This window comes from Malaclemys terrapin, chromosome 8 (assembly GCF_027887155.1).
Source record: "Malaclemys terrapin pileata isolate rMalTer1 chromosome 8, rMalTer1.hap1, whole genome shotgun sequence".
NCBI lineage: Eukaryota > Metazoa > Chordata > Testudines > Emydidae > Malaclemys > Malaclemys terrapin.
The window spans coordinates 4,163,721-4,182,747 of NC_071512.1; the positions used below are offsets into that span (position 1 = coordinate 4,163,721).

Consider the following 19,027-nt stretch of genomic DNA (forward strand, 5'->3'; position numbering starts at 1 on the left):
AGCCCGTACCACTTGAGCTAGACGAGCAACTGAGTTGACCCTTGTTAAATAACAAGCTCTTAATGTTGCTCAGGGCCACCCACTAGAGGGAGGTAAACCCCATGCACAGTCAGTGTGTTAAGAGGTGTGTGTACTTCTGGTATTGAAAGTGGCCCTTTTAATGGGTTATAGCAGGAGAATCTCTTACTGCCAAATCACATATGACGCTTTAAATCAGAGGTTGTATTTTTGCTGGGAGCAATTAGCCCTACTTAGGCCTGGGTAGGAAAAGGCTGCATTTAGCTTTGATCTCTGTTGTGCAGGAGGCGATGGTGACAGGCCCTCTGTAACGTTATACAGCTGTGCAGGGGAAGGTATTGTCTTGCAGCACAATCCTTGGAAGCTTAGTGGAGAGGCAAATGACATCAATAAAGTCATCAGGGACACTAATTCAATCAAAGTGAGTATAATTCTTTATGGATCATGGAGTAGAAATTACTTGCATGATAACATTCCATCCCTGTTTTTTCTTTTCTGTCCTGCTGATGAATCTATAGCAAATAAAATAAAGCATCTGGAATCCTTAGTCTTCCTAGATGCACTTCAGAGACATTGAAAGCATCTAAATACATACACTTTTGTCCCTGAAGGAGTTCTTTCTCTTTCATTAAGGCAAGACAGCAGATCTTCTCTCTTCTCGCTATCGCCAATTGTTTTCTGTTTTTGTAATTTATTTACCCAATTTATCTTGTTTTCAGAGAAGTACTTGGCTTTCTAAAATTAATACTTGGTTCTTATAGCACTTTTCATCTTCAAAGCATTCGAGACATTAATTAAAATCCACAATGCCCCGCTGAAGCTGGCAAACAAGTATCCTTAACAGCGTTCTACAGATCAGGAAACCAAGGCGAAGTACTGCGATTAAAATGTGAAGCTTTTCGCTGTAGGTCTTGTACTCAGACCACACCTTAGTCTCATTTTTGTATTCAACTTGTGCACAGAGGGAGAGATTTGCAGAGGCACAAATGGCAGTTAGGACTCTAACATCTGAAAATCTCCCTCGAATATCTTGGCTGAGATCACATAGTGAATGAATGTGGGGCAGCCACCTGAGAACTCAAAATGCTCCTAGTCCTTTGCTCTGAACATTGGACCTATTAGATCACTCCTTCTCTCCATTTATTTTTTTTAATGAAATGCTGTTGCAATAAGGTTACTAAGCACTGCGGAGAAGTCCATCTCACGCCACACTGCAGCTGGAGCAGAGTAGGCTGCTGTGAGTGATCAAATCGGGGCAGAGGGGGGGTTAATCATGTCTTGGCAAAACAAAGCAGTAAACACAGTGGACTAGTTCCTCACTTGGTATAAATCAGCAAAGCTCCATTGATGACTTTGCTGACATACACCAACTGAGGTTCTGGTCTAGTCTTTGACCAAAAGCATCATCAGAGAGAAAAGGGGGAAATCCATCCTAACAGGAAACAACAAGCCTCTTAAACTGAGAATTGCCAATAATGTAGGTCTGGATGGGGGGAATTACAACAATAGTTAAAGTCTTTATAAACTCGAAATAGAAGTTATGAGTTTGTTCACAAAGGCTTGGATTTTCAGTGGGGTTCATAGAATATCAGGGTTGGAAGGGACCTCGGGAGGTCATCTAGTCCAACCCCCTGCTCAAAGCAGGACCAATCCCCAAACAGATTTTTGCCCCAGATCCCTAAATGGCCCCCTCAAGGATTGAACTCGCAACCCCCTGGGTTTAGCAGGCCAATGCTCAAACCACTGAGCTATCCCTCCCCCTGGCTTAGATGCCCAGATCCCACTGGATCCCAGAGAAACTTCCTCTGAGATTTTTAGAGTCTAAATTGATAACCCTGAGACACCATTTCCTGCAGTAATTAGTCCTGCTATAAATAGAACCTATTTTATCATCACTCAAGCATGCATCTCTATTACAAAATGTGTTCTGGAAATCTGACATTGGGGATTCTCTTTTTATGGACTATTTCTAATTGCAAACACCCAATTTGAGTACGGGTTTAATTCTCTTGAATTCATGGAAGGAAAGTTTAGGGTTTGCAGCAGTTACTGCTAATGGTTCTTTGTTTTTTCTTTGGTACGTTTTCTTTCTTTAGTACAAACTGCCTGCACGCACTGAAATCAGCTGGAAACCAGATGGCAAAATCTTGGCTCTTGGTAACGAAGATGGGTATGTTTTCTTTAAGGCCTAGGTTAATGCAAATGTCATAGAATCATAGACTATCAGGGTTGGAAGGAACCTCAGGAGGTCATCTAGTCCAACCCCCTGCTCAAAGCAGGACCAATCCCCAACTAAATTATATATGCAATCAACAGCTGTTTAAGTAAATTCGTCTAGAGTCAGCATAGTGACTGCTCTGATTTATCTCTGACCTGTCAGTGTAACTGAGGGAGGAGGAATTTCTTGTTTTCATGTCAGTGAAACAGTTCTACCTAGAACCACTTATGCCGGAGGCAGGTGCTTCCAGCATGGCACTGCCCGTGCATCTCAGTCCTGATTGGTAATATTCTCTACCATCCCAGAGCTGGGTCTCTCATGAGCGCACGCAACCCATCATGCCATAGTGTATGTTGATTTTTACAAGTGACTGATAAGGTTCAGGATGCTTGTTTTCACCTGTGACTTAAGCCAGGATTTGAGCCAGGTTTATGGAGGTGAAAATCTCGTTAATTTCTTGAATCATTCCAACCCACATTCTGTCATTATACCCTGTTAATGTGCAGTACCAACAGAATATTCACCTTGGGGATGGAACATAGATCCTTGAGCCAATCCCAGCATTTCTCACGTTGTGTGTTTTTGTTTGTTTTAATTACAGATCAATTGAAATATTTCAGGCTCCTAACTTGAGATTGCTCTGCACCATCCAGCAACATCATAAACTGATTAATGCTATTCGCTGGCATCACGACCACGGGACCCAGCCAGAGCTGAGCTACACGATCGCGTCAGGCTCAATCAACGCCATCATTTATGTGCATAACCTAAAGGGTGTCATAGGTAACTGCCTGGCCTTATACTTTCAGATGTTGCAGGAATGTGAGTTTTTTTCCCCTTCATTCAGTATTTTCCTTTCCTCACACTCCCTAGGGGGCTCTGCGACTGTTTTTCACTACTCGACTCTGAAGGGAGTTGATTTTGTCCTTTTCCTTACCTTTTTAATAATAATGATTTGTTTTGGGGGCCTGGTCTCATGTTCACTTCCCCAGGCAGCAGGGCTTGGGACTGTTGGCACGGCCTGCATGCATAACCCCTGAATGGGGAGAGGTGCCTTGTATCTCATCAGGGATCCTTCCCAGGCCTGCGTAAGGAGCAGAATTGATAGGGAGCTGGCAACAAGGCTCTGATGGGGTGCAGTACACCCTTCTGATTGTAGGGGGGGCTCACTTGTTTTGGTTCTCTGAAAAAATTGCTTATTGCTTGTGTCTTGAAATACATGGGGGGGGAGGGAGGTAGAGAAATCTGTGACATATTGAACTGTGAGAAATCTCTGCCTAAAAAGAGCTTGCATATTTCACAGTGCTGTTAATTTCCAACGTGCATGTGATGCGAGAAAAATTTCAGTTGCAATATGGGGAGAAGTGAATTAGTGTGATTATGGTATGAATGCAGCCAATAGAAGGCAACTTTATTTTGCTTAGTCCTTTGTGCGCACCATCTCCCAAAACTCTTGACAGAGGTAACTAGTAAAACAGCATGCTGCATTGTTGAACATTGTAAGCCAAGCTTTCAGTACACAGGGTTCGGGTGCATGTGCACTGGTTCGCCTACTTTTGCACATGCAGTTAGAAAGGCATGCCCCAGGGCTCCTTGCCAACTGCGAATGTGGCCTGTCACAATTTCCATTCCACTGGAGTGACTTGTCCTCCCAACCTTACCTGATCTCCATTGTTTGCTTTCAGAGAGCTCTTCAAAAACCCCTGTGACGATAACAGAGCCTTTTCGAACTCTGGTGGGGCACACGGCTAAAATCACCAGTCTGGCATGGAGCCCGCATCATGAGGGGAGATTAGTATCGGCTTGCTACGATGGCACAGCACAGGTATGGTTGTGGGACCACTTATGATTACGTTTCTTTTGTTTTCAAATCCTCCTTCCTCTGCAATTTTTTTAATACCGAGTTGACTGCAGAATATTTGGGGATGACTCCTGTGGCAGATAAACTGTGGTATTGCTGAAAACTTCTCTGTGATAGAAATCTGCCGAAAAGGACAGCATGATTCCCCCCTACCTTTCTGTTAGTACCTGTTTCCAAACAGTAATCGCCTTCTGTTTTTGCAGAGTGAGAGATGAAACCATTACTGGGAATCACTGTAAGTCTAGCAACTGGGAATGCAGGAGTCTGCAGGATAAAATTGTAAAGTGATAGACTTCTTGGCTTCTTTGGCAGCACCAGAGATGAATGGTGTAGAGAAAGTCAATAAGGAAATGTTATGTGAAGGGATAAATAACACAAGGAGCATGGTCACCCAGTGAAAAAGTTAACAGGCAGCAGTTTTAAAACAAACATAAGGAAGTACTTCTTAACACAACTCACAATTAACCTGTGGAACTCATTGCCAGGGGCTGTTGTGAAGGCCAAAACTATAACGGGGTTCAAAAAGAATTAGATACGTTCATGGAGGATAGGTCCAGCAATGGCTGTTAGCCAAGATATAGTCATGGATGCAAACCTGTGCTCTGGGTGTCTGTAAACTTCTGACTTCCAGAAGCTGGGACTGGATGAGAGGGAATGGATCATTTGCTAATTGCCCTTTTCTGTTCATTTCCTCTGAAGCATCTGGCACCAGCAGCTGTTGCATACTGGGCTAAATGGACCGTTGGTCTGACTCAATATGGTTATTCTTATGTGTGTTTTTGGTTGGAGGAGAAAATGAAACAGTAAAAGTAGTAAGGACTTCCTGATGATGCCTCTGGCACTGAAATAATTGTGTAGAATGAAAATGCAGAGAACTGCATAGAACTGGTTGGAAATTGATATTTTAAAATTTGTCGTCTTCACAAGTTGGGACAGTCAAAATATCAAAATTTTCTGTGGAGTGAAAATTTCTAAAAATATTGATTGAGAAATGTAGAAACTAGACATTTCAACATTCCAGAATCAGAATATTTTATTTCAGTTTGTTGAACCCAGTTGAAACATTTATTTTTGTCTTGAATCAATATTAATCTGGTTCTCATGAGCTGCTGTTGTACCGTTTGGGAATTGTGGTTCCAGTGCCTCATGCACCCAAGCTCCTCTGGGCTGCACTCCCTGGCTGAACTACATCTCCCATGATGCATCATGGCAGTTTAAGCAAAGGGGAGACTGCTGTGGATTGCGTGTTAAATGTCAGACGAAGTTAAACCAAAATGTTTCGCTTTGTTCCACCTGACCCCAAATTGAATATTTTGTTTAAATTTTCAAACGTTTCTGGCAAAACCTGAATTTTTTTAATGGAAAATTTTAACTAAATGGGAACTGTATTTTCCACTGGAAAAAAATATTCATTGCACAGTTCCCATCCAGCTCTATAGAAGTTCTGCAATGGAAATGCAGAACTTGGCACTATCTTCTTATCGATCAGTACTGCGCATCTCACTTATGGGAAAATATTCACACTACACTAATTCTACAGTAAGAATGCCTTAAAGATTAACTAAAACATCTAAGTGCCTATGTGATGAATAAAAGAAGTTGTTTACAGACATTCCTATTTTAGAGTTAAATATTTGAACATCATCTCCCTTTCACTTACTTGCCAAATTTTGGACCTAAACAGGAAAGAGAGAGAGACACACAACTATCTCTGTTTTAGATGTAAGTGATCACATCTTTTCAACAGAAGGAAAGCGCAGAATCCTAGCCTGAGAGCAAGAGAATGGGTTTTCAAATAATTTTATTAAATATATTTGCAACGTAGTCTGATCATCTCGTTGTAGTCTGAGTTTACACTGTGGATAACAGAAGCTTTGATCTTATATTTCAAAACACGTCCAGTTTCAAGTCTGCAATGCTTTGCATAGCGTGAGACATCTCTAACAAATAAAGGCCTCTTAATTTGCCCTCCGGTCTTCTGAAGGTATTATCAGTTTTGACACTGAAACTTTTCAGATGAGTGTGTGTTTTGAATTATTAGACTCAATCACTTAATCCTATTAGAGAACTCCTTAGTTCTAGGGTTATTTATGAGGTCTTTTCATATCTATTAAAGGATATTCTATTGTACCATGTTCCTGGACAGTGCTTAATAGTTGCTGTGTTTAAAGCCATAAGTGACTGCATTTCAGTAATGGTAAACTGATTCACAGGTTCAGATCATCGGGTCTTTCATCAGCACTTTTGGATCCTTCAGGATAAAAGATGTTACGTGAATATACAATTGTTATCAGTAGCAACAAAAGGGACTATTCAGCATCTCCTGTGTGTTGGGTTTGGGTTACTGGTTCTTGAAACATTCTAGACTACTTTGGAGACCTCAATGTAAAGCTGCTGGTGATGGGTGAAGATGATGATGCGGAACATTAGAGGGGTATCAGACTTGTTTAGATATTTGGTTTCTCTAAAAAAAGGGCTTTTGTTTTTAGGTGTGGGATGTTCTGAAGGAGGAGCCACTGTGCAATTATCGAGGGCACCGGGGCCGGCTGCTTTGTGTTCAGTGGTCACCAGTGGATCCAGATTCTGTGTATACCGGAGCAGATGACTTTTGTGTTCATAAATGGCTAACCTCAAAGCAGGAGTATACTCGGCCCCCTCAAGGTCAGTATACCTGAGCAGAGGATCCTGTACTGGGCCGGTGTGGGGATAGGAGTAATGAAATAGACCGTGGTAATATTTGTTCTAAATTCAAATTTGCCCTTTAGTTCTTAGGCAGACCCTCAGTGTCCCAGATCAAGTGGAGCTGTAGATGGGACCTCCAGCATTATAGCATAGGAAGTTAAGGCAAAATGGGAGCTCTGATCTTCAGAGGTGACATGCTAATATCTAAGCAGATTGCTCTCTCTTAGACATAATTATTGCAATCTTTTCCAGGCAAAAAGAGCGCAGACTTGGAGAAAAAAAGGAGCTCTCAACCCAAACTCAAAGCTAAGAAGAAGAAAAAGCCCATGGGGAAGGTTCCAGCAAAGCAGGATGTGAGCGACACAGTGAATGGAGAAGAGGTTGTAGACAGTTTGTTAGATGAGAATGGGATATCAGACCATGAGGAAGAAAAGGAAGCGCAGGAGTTCTCTGACAAGGTCTCTCTGGCAGGTAATTACCAGTCCCAAGATTGTCTTCATTAATGGAAGAGTCTTAGTAGCCTGCAGAGCTAACCGGAGCTCCTGGTCGTGAGAGGGCATGCCCAGGGACCATCCCTGGGACAGCTGAAGAAGGGAGGGTGGCTTTGTGCCACATTCGTGCCCCTCTCAAGTGATCCTGGAATCAGCCAGGCTCTGGTTTGTCCCTGGCCCAAACTTGGAGCAGCTTTTGGAGATTCCCTCTAGATTACTGATTTCAATTAATACTTCAAACTACAAGACGTTAAACCTACTTTGGAAACAAAGATGCTCAACCCATCACTGACACTACATTAAACCTTGACACTGCGTCTTTTAATGTCTTGGGCTTGTCCATAGCTTCTTGTTTCTTTCATTCATTTAATCCCACAGTTTCCAAGGAGCTCCCTTTGTATCCACGTGTTTGTTCTGTGTCTGACCTGCCAAAACCTTTCATGATCCATAAAACCACTCCCGTGAAAAAGGATCACCCTAAAGAGAAACCAGGTTGGTACATTTCATGCACAAGTGTCATGACACAGATTGGGTTTAAGGGACCAGACAGAGCCACCACACTTTGAGACTTGTTTCCTGTAAAAGAGCAGCTTCCCATATTAATGTTACATCAGCTAAGCAATGTCTGGAGAGAGAGAGCTTTCAGAACTATTTATCATGTTAGTTCAAACTACTTTTGATTTAACTGACCCGCCAAGCAGGAAAAATGGGTAAGTTTAGTGTGATATGTGAATGTCTCAGTGCATACAGCTGCTATCTTCAGTATAAACCAGGAGGCAGAAAAACATTTCGTTTGTGCATAGTGATCAGTATTCATAAGGCAGAAAGACCCTAAAACAGATGTCTGTGGTGCTTAGACATAGTTTCTACAGCACCCTAAGTTTCCATTTCTTACTGTGTTGTGAGTTGGTTTCTTTTGTGGGAGGGAGAGACATGATTATGGCTAGTGCTGGAACTGTGCGACAATGACTAAAATGTGTCTGACTTCATTCCAGTCCCTGATGCCTCTATGAAGAAGAGAAAACCTCGGTCTATCCTACCTATCAGCACATCTATGGACCAGAGGTCGAAAGACGAATTGCATCAGGACTGCTTGATGCTGGCTACATGTCTAAGATCCAAAGGTACAGGAGAAATGCTGCACTGAGAGCTGCACTTCCTCTTCTTGCTCAGCTAGGGCATCCCCCCCCCACCTCACCCCGCCCCACCCCAAAAGCATTTTGGCCAAGATTGCCACAAACGGGCGTCAAAGATAGGGCTCCTGGATCCATATCAAGGCACCTAAATATGGCTTTCGGCGATGAACTTTAGGCATCGCCATGTGAAAATCTTGGCTGTTACATAGGAATGGGTGAACAAATCTTGTTTTATCCTTCCCATAATGCTTCATTCTTCTGCCATTGTGGCCACTTTTTGAGACTGGGGGATTGGAATACCCTTACTAATACTGGGCACATTCTAATCTGGGGTCTAAACAGTGCAGGTGGGATAAAACTTTATACCTGTAGGCATGAAAATTCATGACTTTGGCTTTCCCTGTTAGTAGTCGTGTGTGTGTGTGTGTGTGTGTGTGTGTGTGTGTGTGTGTTACAGATTTTATTATTTATAGCAAACTCAAATATTTATTGATTCATAGCAATGGATTAGTGTCAAGCACAGGAGTATGACTTCATTGCAGGAGAAGTTGGGCTGTGAGGGAGATGTCTCTGTTCACACAATGATTTCCTTAGATGCAAAGGGCATAAATCAAAATACTAACTGAACTTGGGTTTGGATAAATAGTCTTGCTCCATCTTGAAGGTCCTTTAAATCGGATATAGAAGTGGTGTGCATATGAGAACCAATTAGATCTGTTTTGTATATAGGACAGGGAGCAGAAGCTATCTGCTATAAGTATTTTTGAAGGTAAAGTGGAGTGTAATTATAAAATTGATTTGAAGGTCTCTTTCTCCTTTCCACCCTCCATTCCCTGGTTGCTCCTAGTATGTTCACTGCATGTAGATCTCACTCTCTCTTTATTTTCTCTCTGGTAGGCCTGAATGAGGGTTTGGCCCCAGACTCAGGGGATCATGTTCATTTGGGGATGTTTACAGATAGAGCTGCACTGTACAGGATGATGGAGGTGGAAGGTAAGTGGGGTAATGAATCAGGTTTGAAACATATCTGATTGTTTCCATTATCCTCCAAATGTGGAGAGAGACGTGAATCTTGTTTAATTTGTGAATGTACTGTCCATTAAAACAAGGGTGCAAGAGCACTGGCTGGAGCCAGGCACGGTGCCTGGATGAAGGCATTGAGCTTGCTTCTCTCAAATTCAGACTTGCAGCCTCTGTTTTCGCCCTGGGTGCACTCGCTTTCCCCTGTGCAGCATAGGGCACTATTGCACTTGTGCTGGTACCAAACCAAGAGGCATGTTTGTTTCAAATAGGAAAAAGCCACTTGGAGAATGGGCACTCGGAGTTGTTTCAGCAGCTCATGTTGTGGAAAGGAGATCTGAAGGGCATCCTCCAGTCAGCTGCTGAGCGGGGAGAGTTGACAGACCAGCTGGTAGCAATGTCACCCATGGGTATGTTTGTTGTTCTAACATGTAAGCAAATGGATTTAGCTCTTAAGGGTATCCTAGGGTATATGGCAGGTGACCAGCTTGGCTAAACAGTGAAATCCTTGCTGATCTTAAACGCAAAAAAGAGGCTTATAAGAAGTGGAAGATTGGACAAATGACCAGGGAGGAGTATAAAAATATTGCTCAGGCATGCAGGAGTGAAATCAGGAAGGCCAAATCACACTTGGAGTTGCAGTTAGCAAGAGATGTTAAGAGTAACAAGAAGAGTTTCTTCAGGTATGTTAGCAACAAGAAGAAAATCAAGGAAAGTGTGGGCCCCTTACTGAATGAGGGAGGCAACCTAGTGACCGAGGATGTGGAAAAAGCTAATGTACTCAATGATTTTTTTGCCTCTGTCTTCACGCACAAGGTCAGCTCCCAGATTGCTGCACTGGGCAGTACAGCATGGGGAGAAGGTGACCAGCCCTCTGTAGAGAAAGAAGTGGTTCGGGACTATTTAGAAAAACTGGACGTGCACAAGTCCATGGGGCCGGATGCGCTGCATCCGAGGGTGCTAAAGGAGTTGGCGGGTGAGATTGCAGAGCCATTAGCCATTATTTTTGAAAACTCATGGCGATCGGGGGAGGTCCCAGATGACTGGAAAAAGGCTAATGTAGTGCCCATCTTTAAAAAAGGGAAGAAGGAGGATCCGGGGAACTACAGGCCAGTCAGCCTCACCTCAGTCCCTGGAAAAATTATGGAGCAGGTCCTCAAGGAATCAATTATGAAACATTTAGAGGAAAGGAAAGTGATCAGGAACAGTCAGCATGGATTCACGAAGGGGAAGTCGTGCCTGACTAACCTAATTGCCTTCTATGATGAGATAACTGGCTCTGTGGATGAGGGGAAAGCAGTGGATGTGTTATTTCTTGACTTTAGCAAAGCTTTTGATACTGTCTCCCACAGTATTCTTGCCACCAAGTTAAAGAAGTATGGGCTGGATGAATGGACTGTAAGGTGGATAGAAAGCTGGCTAGATCGTCGGGCTCAACGGGTAGTGATCAATGGCTCCATGTCTAGTTGGCAGCCGGTTTCAAGTGGAGTGCCCCAAGGGTCGGTCCTGGGGCCGGTTTTGTTTAATATCTTTATTAATGATCTGGAGGATGGTGTGGACTGCACTCTCAGCAAGTTTGCAGATGACACTAAACTAGGAGGCGTGGTAGATACACTAGAGGGTAGGGATCGGATACAGAGAGACCTAGACAAATTAGAGGATTGGGCAGAAAAAAACCTGATGAGGTTCAACAAGGACAAGTGCAGAGTCCTGCACTTAGGACGGAAGAATCCCATGCACTGCTACAGACTAGGGACCGAGTGGCTAGGCAGCAGTTCTGCAGAAAAAGACCTAGGTGTTACGGTGGATGAGAAGCTTGATATGAGTCAACAGTGTGCCCTTGTTGCCAAGAAGGCTAACGGCATTTTGGGCTGTATAAGTAGGGGCATTGCCAGCAGATTGAGGAACGTGATCGTTCCCCTTTATTCGACATTGGTGAGGCCTCATCTGGAATACTGTGTCCAGTTTTGGGCCCCACACTACAAGAAGGATGTGGAAAAATTGGAAAGAGTCCAGCGGAGGGCAACAAAAATGATTAGGGGTCTGGAGCACATGACTTATGAGGAGAGGCTGAGGGAACTGGGATTGTTTAGTCTCCAGAAGAGAAGAATGAGGGGGGATTTGATAGCAGCCTTCAACTACCTGAAGGGGAGTTCCAAAGAGGATGGAGCTCGGCTGTTCTCAGTGGTGGCAGATGACAGAACAAGGAGCAATGGTCTCAAGTTGCGGTGGGGGAGGTCCAGGTTGGATATCAGGAAAAACTATTTCACTAGGAGGGTGGTGAAACACTGGAATGCGTTACCTAGGGAGGTGGTGGAGTCTCCTTCCTTGGAGGTTTTTAAGGCCCGGCTTGACAAAGCCCTGGCTGGGATGATTTAGCTGGGAATTGGTCCTGCTTTGAGCAGGGGGTTGGACTAGATGACCTCTTGAGGTCCCTTCCAACTCTGATATTCTATGATTCTATGATTCTAGTGTTAGTTGTGCAGGACCAGAAGCAGGTCTTGTCTGTAACACTGTGCTAACAATACCTGCATACAAAACAGAGAGAGAGAAATCCCCATAGACAATCTCTGGGACGGGGGGAGGAGGGAAGAATGCCCTGTGAATTCCTTTCGGATTCCCAGACAGGGAAATCATCTACTTCCAAGCACAAAAACGAATTGTCCTCTGACATGTGATGGTCCTTTCAGTCATTTGATTTTTGTTTAAATAAACTTGTAAGAACTGATCCTGGTACCGTCTAGTCCCATGGTCACTTCCAAACCTTTTCCCTGTCCCATTGCTTAGGTGACTCAATTTAGAATGTTTACAACATAACGAGCTATCCTAAGGCAGAAACGGGCTATGTGCAGAAGTCACTGAGTTTAGAAGTCAGTTTTACAGGGAATCCTTCCTAAGTGTATGTCCTTGTCTTTAGCTGTGCTACCTTCTGTCTTGCAGCTGGCTATCAGGCCTGGGTGTGGACAGTAGAAGTTTTCGCGAAACAGCTGTGCTTTCAGGAACAGTATGTCAAGGCTGCCTCTCATCTCCTCTCCATTCACAAAGTGTACGAGGCTGTGGAGCTACTGAAAACGAACCATTTTTACAGGTCACTGCACTGGACCATTTTGACAGTTTTTAATGCAAATGGAGAGATCTGACTGTTGTCAATTTCACTTCTTGGCTCTGATGTACTAGTATGGTACTGTAATATCTGAATCACAGATGTTGCAGGGGACTACACCTCTACCTCGATATAACGCGACCCAATATAACACAAATTTGGATATAATGCAGTAAAGCAGTGCTCCGGGGGGCAGGGCTGCGCACTCTGGATCAAAGCAAGTTCGATATAACGCGGTTTCACCTATAATGTGGTAAGATTTTTTGGCTCACGAGGACAGCGTTATATCGAGGTAGAGGTGTATTTAAAAGGAACTAGACAACTTAAAAATCAGACTTTTGTCTGAATTTATTTAACTACTGCTACAGGTAACTCCTAAGGTCACTGAAAGAGATTAGAGAAAAGATATACTAATTTCTTTCTTTTGTGAATTTGGCAGTACTTTGCTTTCAGTCAGTCCCACTTTTTCTTTGGTATAGCCAGTCAGTTTTTTTCTTTTGTTTGCTTGACTGAGAAAACATTTTACAAAATAGAGAAATAGACAAAATCATAATACTTAGTGGGCAAGGGGACTCGGGCAAGTTTTTTGTCTGTGAAACTACTGTTAACTCATTATTACTTTAGTTTACTGGATTTCAAATGGACGTTCCTTTTTTAAATTAAATAGGATGCAGTGAAATAACAATGAATGGAAACATTCTCATTAACATTAGTTACTGTAAACAAGATACATATTTCTAAATAAACTTTCCCCTAGGCATACCGCATTGCATCGCTAGCCAGGTGTGTTCGCATTTTTTGGTTTCCTCAGAAGCATCGGGTATTTGCAGCTACTGGAGGTGGAATCCCGTAATTAATTGAACCAATAGGTTGATCGATTGAGAGAATTCTTTCCTACATCTTGGGCCTAAAATACCTGAGCCAGTTTCCTTTTGAAACCCTAGGGAGACTGTGGCTGTGAAAGGAGTGGGCCGAAGTGTGTGGTCTTGTATGGAGGTAATATTTTAAAACCTGGATTCTCTCATAGGAGTTTCTCTTGTTTGCCTCAGGGAAGCGATTGTAGTTGCTAAGGCCAGGTTGCGGCCCGAAGATCCAGTCCTGAAGGATCTCTACACCTGCTGGGCAGCAATACTGGAAAAAGATGGTCATTATTCCACAGCAGCCAAATGGTAGGTGCCAGCCAGAAGGGAACAACATTGTCGTACTGGCTAAAAGAGAGAACATTCCTAGCTCTTCTTGAGAGACTATTCTAAACAGAATGGCTGAGATTTTGGAGAAATGGAGTGTTCGTTTTGGTGGCCCCATTTTAAGATTTTCTGAGAGAGGAATGAGAGATAAGGTAGGTGAGGTAATATCTTTTATTGGACCAACTTCTGTTGGTGAAAAAGACAGGCTTTCGAGCTCCGCAGGGCTCTTCTTCAGGTGAGGGAAAAGTACTGGGAGAGTTGCAGCTAAATACCAGGTGGAAGAGATTGTTAAGCATAAGGAGTTAACACATGTTGCAAGAGACCATTGGAAATGAAGTAGGGATTTAACACCTCTGCAGTCATAGGACATAAGTGGGTTACAGACTTGTAACAAGCCATAAATCCAGTATCTCTGTTGAGGCCATGATTTCTGGTGACTGTAATTACACAGCCCTGATTACCTTAGTATCTGAGCACCTCAGTCTGTATCCTCACAATACCCCTTTGAGGTAGGGAAGTGCTGTTACCTCCATTTTACAGATGGGGAACTGAGGCACAGAGACTGAGGCCTGCTATACACTACCGAGTTAAGTCGACGTAAATCGACCTTACTCTGTAAGCGTCTATGCTACAATGTCACTCCCGAAGTCGCCCACTACACTGACCTAATAACTCTGTGAGAAGCATAGTGCTTAGGTCGATATAGTTAGGTCAAGGCAATGTCAGCGTAGACACTGCATTGACTGTTCCCGCAACCGCTGGTGGCTGACCGCCCAGAGCCCCACGGTTTGGGGCTGGCAGCTCTGGGCAGTCAGTGCCCCTACTGTCCGTTAAATCGGTGGAAGTGCTCCTGGTGAGGATGCATACCACTGGCAGAAGGAACATAGGGTAGCCAAGAAAAATCTATTTTTATTACTGCAGTGGTTGTACGTTGACTTAACTTAAGTCGACTTACTTTTGTAGTGTAGACTTGCCTGGAGTGGATTTCATGCAGGATGTCTGAGGTGGAGCAGGGAACTGAACCCAGCTCCCAAGTCCCAGGCAAGCATCCCAACTGCTGGGCCACCCTTCCTCCACCTCAGTTGTTTCAAGTTGGATACTCCCAATTGAGGCTCCCAAAGTCAACGATCACTTTTGAAAACTGTTGTCAATCTGTCGGAATAGTTTTACCTCAGCCTGCCAACTTCTTCATTTGATGCTGATGCTGACTTCTGAGTTTAGGTGGTGTTCTGATGTCCACACTTCATAAAGGATGTTGGGAAAATTGGAAAGGGTTCAGAAAAGAGCTACAAGATCTGGAAAAACACATCTCGTAGCAAAAGACTTCAGAAGCTCAATCTATTTAGTTTATCCAAGAGAAGCTTAAGAGGTGACTTGATATGGCCTACAAGTACCTATGTGAGGAAGAGATTTCTGATACTAGAGGGCTCTTTACTCTAGTAGAAAAAGGCATAACAAGATCCAGTGGTCAAAAGCTGAAACTAGACAAATTCAGACTAGAAATAAGGTGCAAATTTTAAACTATGAAGGTAAATAACCATTGAAACAACTTACCAAGAGACTGGATTCTCCATCACCTGAAGTCTTTAAATCAAGACTGAATGTCTTTTGAAAAGAGATGCTACAGCTTAAATAGGGATGGGCAGGTATAACGTTCCTCCCCCAGAATCTCTTGTTTCCTATGCCTGGTGTGCATGCCATCAGTCATTTCACTTCAAAGTATGCAGAGATATCTACAGGTGATGTGACTGCAGGCTTTCCCCTTGGAGTCCTGCACCAGATCAGCTGTCACCTGTTTGCCATAGATCTTTTGAAAAGGGAAGGGAAGATGAGAAAAGCTCTTGGAATGAAGAAGTGGGGGAGAGAGAGACTACTCCTACAGTGCAGGTTGGGGCTGCTGCAATATGTAGTAGGAAAATGACATCTTAATACTAACCTGCTGCTAATTACTTTTCATCTCCCTCTTTAGTTACCTGGGGGCTGCCTCTCCCTATGATGCAGTTAAAGTGCTGGCAAAAAAAGGGGATGTGGTATCCCTTAAAACGGCTGCAGAGTTGGCTCAAATAGTTGGAGAGAAGGATTTGGCGACAACATTTTCTTTCCGATGTGCTCAGGAGCTGCTATCGGCCAGGAATTGGGTGGGGGCACAGGAGGTCCTTCAGCAGCAGGAAAGCTTATTGGTGAGTTTGCTTCCCCCTACAGCAGGGGTGGCCAACCTGAGCCAGAATTTACCAATGTACATTGCCAAAGAGCCACAGTAATACATCAGCAGCCCCCTATCAGCTCCCGCTCCCAGCTCCTCCCACCCACTGGCAGCCTCGCTGATCAGCGCCTCCCCCTCCCTCCCCCCACCTCCCGATCAGCTGTTTCCTGGTGTGCAGGAGGCTGGGGGTGGTGGGGGAGCGAGGGCACGGCAGGCTCAGGGGAGGGTGCGGGAAGGGGTGGAGTGGGGGCAGGGCCTGTGCAGAGCCAGGGGCTGAGCAGTGAGCACCCCCCGCACATTGGAAAGTTGGCGCCGGTAGCTCCAGCCCCAGAGTCGGTGCCTATATTAACTTCTGAAGAGCCACATTTGGCTCCGGAGCCACAGGTTGGCCACCCCTGCCCTATAGCAACAGGCTCCTTCCAGATACAGACTCACTTAGCAACCACTCTCCTTGCATTACAACAGCCTGCAGATATTGCTGTGATCCGGCTGACAACTCCCTTTGGGGTTTTTCCTGACTGAAAAGTTTTGCCCAAGGGTGTGTGTGTGTGTGTGTGTGTGTGTGTGTTACTTTGCAGACCTAAGCAAAGGGTCCCTGTCATGAGTGGTTTGCAATCCAAGATAGATAGGATATCCCCATGCATACCTAACATGGAGGAGTGGAAGGGAGAGAGATGCCAAAACACATGGAAGGGGAGAACTGGACCCTGGGGGAGCATTTTTGTCTTTTTTTAAATAATGAGTTACCATTGTTGAATTGTCCTGTGACTTTTTTTAATATACAGCTATGATCCGGTGTTGCAGTGGGGTCACTCTACCTAAGCAGAGGTCAGCAGTGGGAAGAATATGTAGCTCAGTATCTTCCTAAAAGATACACACTAGCTCAGCCAAGCCTTAATATTGCAATTGGTGGGCAAAATTCTCTGGCTTGAGTTCTGGAGGAGGGCCGACTATATGATCATAAGGGTCGTCTTCTGGCCTGTAAATACCATCCCACAGTAGCGCTGCCTGGAGCACGGAGCTAGTGAAACAAGATTTCACTGAACTTACTTGTCAGAGGGGTTTATTCAATCTGCTCTCATATCGTTGAAGGTTTTTCTTTATCCTCCGATTTAGCAACAGTTCAGCGCGTTCTTCCATTTCGCTTTCAGGGACAAAGACTAGTTTTCTGCCTTAACGAATTGCTGTGCAAATGCCTTAGTGAAAGGAATCCAACTGAATGGAAAAGCTGCTCTCTGCCCTGTTACCACAGCTGGGTTGTGAGGAACCCGGGCTCTTTCCTGGAGATGGTGAGCGAGGTGTGGCGGAGCGTGTTTGGTGTGAATACCACTGAACAAGCCAAGACTGTATTTGAGCAGCTGCACAGTATTGAGTATCCTCCTGCCACCAGCAACACACATCCCAAACAGGTAATTTATCTAGAATCTGTGTGTACTAGCACTTGCACCTCTGAAAGTGGGGACAGGGTGAGGTAATAGACTAGAACCTTGATTTTACAAATGCCAATCTTGCGATCGAGCAGTTATATGAACCATTTTTCCCAAGGTGGGGAGGGAGGGAGGGAAGAATCACGTAATGAAAATTGTCTGTGAAGAACAAGTCTTCCCATTCCGGTACCTTCATTGCAGTGGTGTGAAGGGCAAGAAGAAAGTGAGGCAGTGCCCCTTATGCAACAGACCTACTGTAATTTTGAGATGTTCCATTTAATAAGTTTTTGATTTTTATGAACTCCACAATCTCCAGTAGGGAAAATAGGGGTTCTACTGTAATGCAAACACAACTTTAACTATAGGACTGGGGTCACAACAGCACTAACCATTCCCTGTGTGGCAGACTGGATTGGCTCCCATGACCAGGTTGATGGTTCAAGACTGTGTATAAAAAGATGCTAGGAGGGGAAGAGTGCTCTTAGGGCTTGTCTACATTACCCGCAGGAGCGTAGGTGAAGTTGCGTAACTTAGATCGATCTCCGCGCCTCTCCTCCCCCGCCCTGGTGTAGACCAGACCTTAGCGTTGAAGTACTAGATCGGGACCCAGGAGATCTCAGTTCAGTGTCCAGCTCTGCTCCAGACTCCCGGTGTGACTCTGGATGAGTTACTTAACCTTTCCATAGTCCTGTTTCCTCAGCTGTAGAATAGGATGCATGCTTGTCATTGTAAAGCCCATAGTCCTACTTGCCGCTCTAAAGTGCTGTGACCTCCTCAGCTCAAAGAGGATATGTACATTGTAGCAGAGCTAAGTGGGGCATATGTTAAGGTTGGCTGGGGTTAAGTGATGCTTTGAGGGACTCTTCTGGGTTCCTTTCACAATGAAAACAATCTGTAAGCTTTGCAAATGGCTGCACTTCTGTTATCCTGAAGACCCCTTCGTGGCTTGCAACAGAACACTTAACACGGACTCTGCTGCTTTCTCTAGCTCCTGTTCCATATCTCCCACGATCTCACCCTAGCAGTGCTGAGCCATGAGACAGCTTCATGGGATGAGGCAGTGAAGGCTATTCTTGGAGCTGTGACCCGCAGCTATGATGCCGGGAACTTTATTCTTATGCAAGAAATCTGCAATCTCCTCCTTCCCAAAGGTAAACCTCCTCCTTCAGTTTGCTGGCGTTGTGAGCAGCTCTTCAGTGCGGGATCTCCATAAACGCCAGTCCCCTCAGTGGGCTTTGCTAGATCTTAGTAGAGCTCAAAAGAAGGAGACATTCCCATCAGCACATCCACGCTCACACTAGTTAGGCTAAAACATTGTGTGTAAGGGAGATCGACTCTCCAGCTTCAAGATGTAAACCAACCACTAATTGCCTGGGGTTAGGAAGACATTTCCCTTATGACCCGGTTATTCCATAATTGTCCTCTGCAGGGTTACTTACATCTTCCTCTGAAGCATCTGGTATTGCTGGAGTCGGGATACAGGCTAAATGGACCCCAGGGGTGATCTGCTATAGCAATGCCTATTGTATCATTTAGCTTCCAAAGCATTGGAAGTTGTGGGTGTCTCTGTAAATGTTAGGAAGCCGTCCCTATCTGCTCACTGCACTTCAAAGCTAACTCTGCAGTGAATCTGGGCCCCTTGTGTAGCTTTGCAAAATATGGGCATTGGGCAGTTGTGTAT

General features: G+C 44.4%; 1 protein-coding gene across 1 annotated transcript in view; it reads left to right on the forward strand.

The window, feature by feature from the left end:
- GEMIN5 (gem nuclear organelle associated protein 5) overlaps window positions 1–19,027 on the forward strand; it is a 35,702-nt gene that overhangs the window by 11,309 nt on the left and 5,366 nt on the right. The window contains exons 11-25 of the mRNA XM_054036867.1: window positions 303–439; window positions 2,115–2,188; window positions 2,838–3,019; window positions 3,922–4,061; window positions 6,587–6,758; window positions 7,032–7,250; window positions 7,649–7,762; window positions 8,266–8,394; window positions 9,304–9,399; window positions 9,699–9,836; window positions 12,367–12,514; window positions 13,579–13,698; window positions 15,686–15,896; window positions 17,071–17,328; window positions 18,335–18,497. Of these exons, the coding sequence (XP_053892842.1) occupies window positions 303–439; window positions 2,115–2,188; window positions 2,838–3,019; window positions 3,922–4,061; window positions 6,587–6,758; window positions 7,032–7,250; window positions 7,649–7,762; window positions 8,266–8,394; window positions 9,304–9,399; window positions 9,699–9,836; window positions 12,367–12,514; window positions 13,579–13,698; window positions 15,686–15,896; window positions 17,071–17,328; window positions 18,335–18,497 (2,301 nt within the window). The remainder of the gene's footprint in view (window positions 1–302; window positions 440–2,114; window positions 2,189–2,837; window positions 3,020–3,921; window positions 4,062–6,586; window positions 6,759–7,031; window positions 7,251–7,648; window positions 7,763–8,265; window positions 8,395–9,303; window positions 9,400–9,698; window positions 9,837–12,366; window positions 12,515–13,578; window positions 13,699–15,685; window positions 15,897–17,070; window positions 17,329–18,334; window positions 18,498–19,027) is intronic.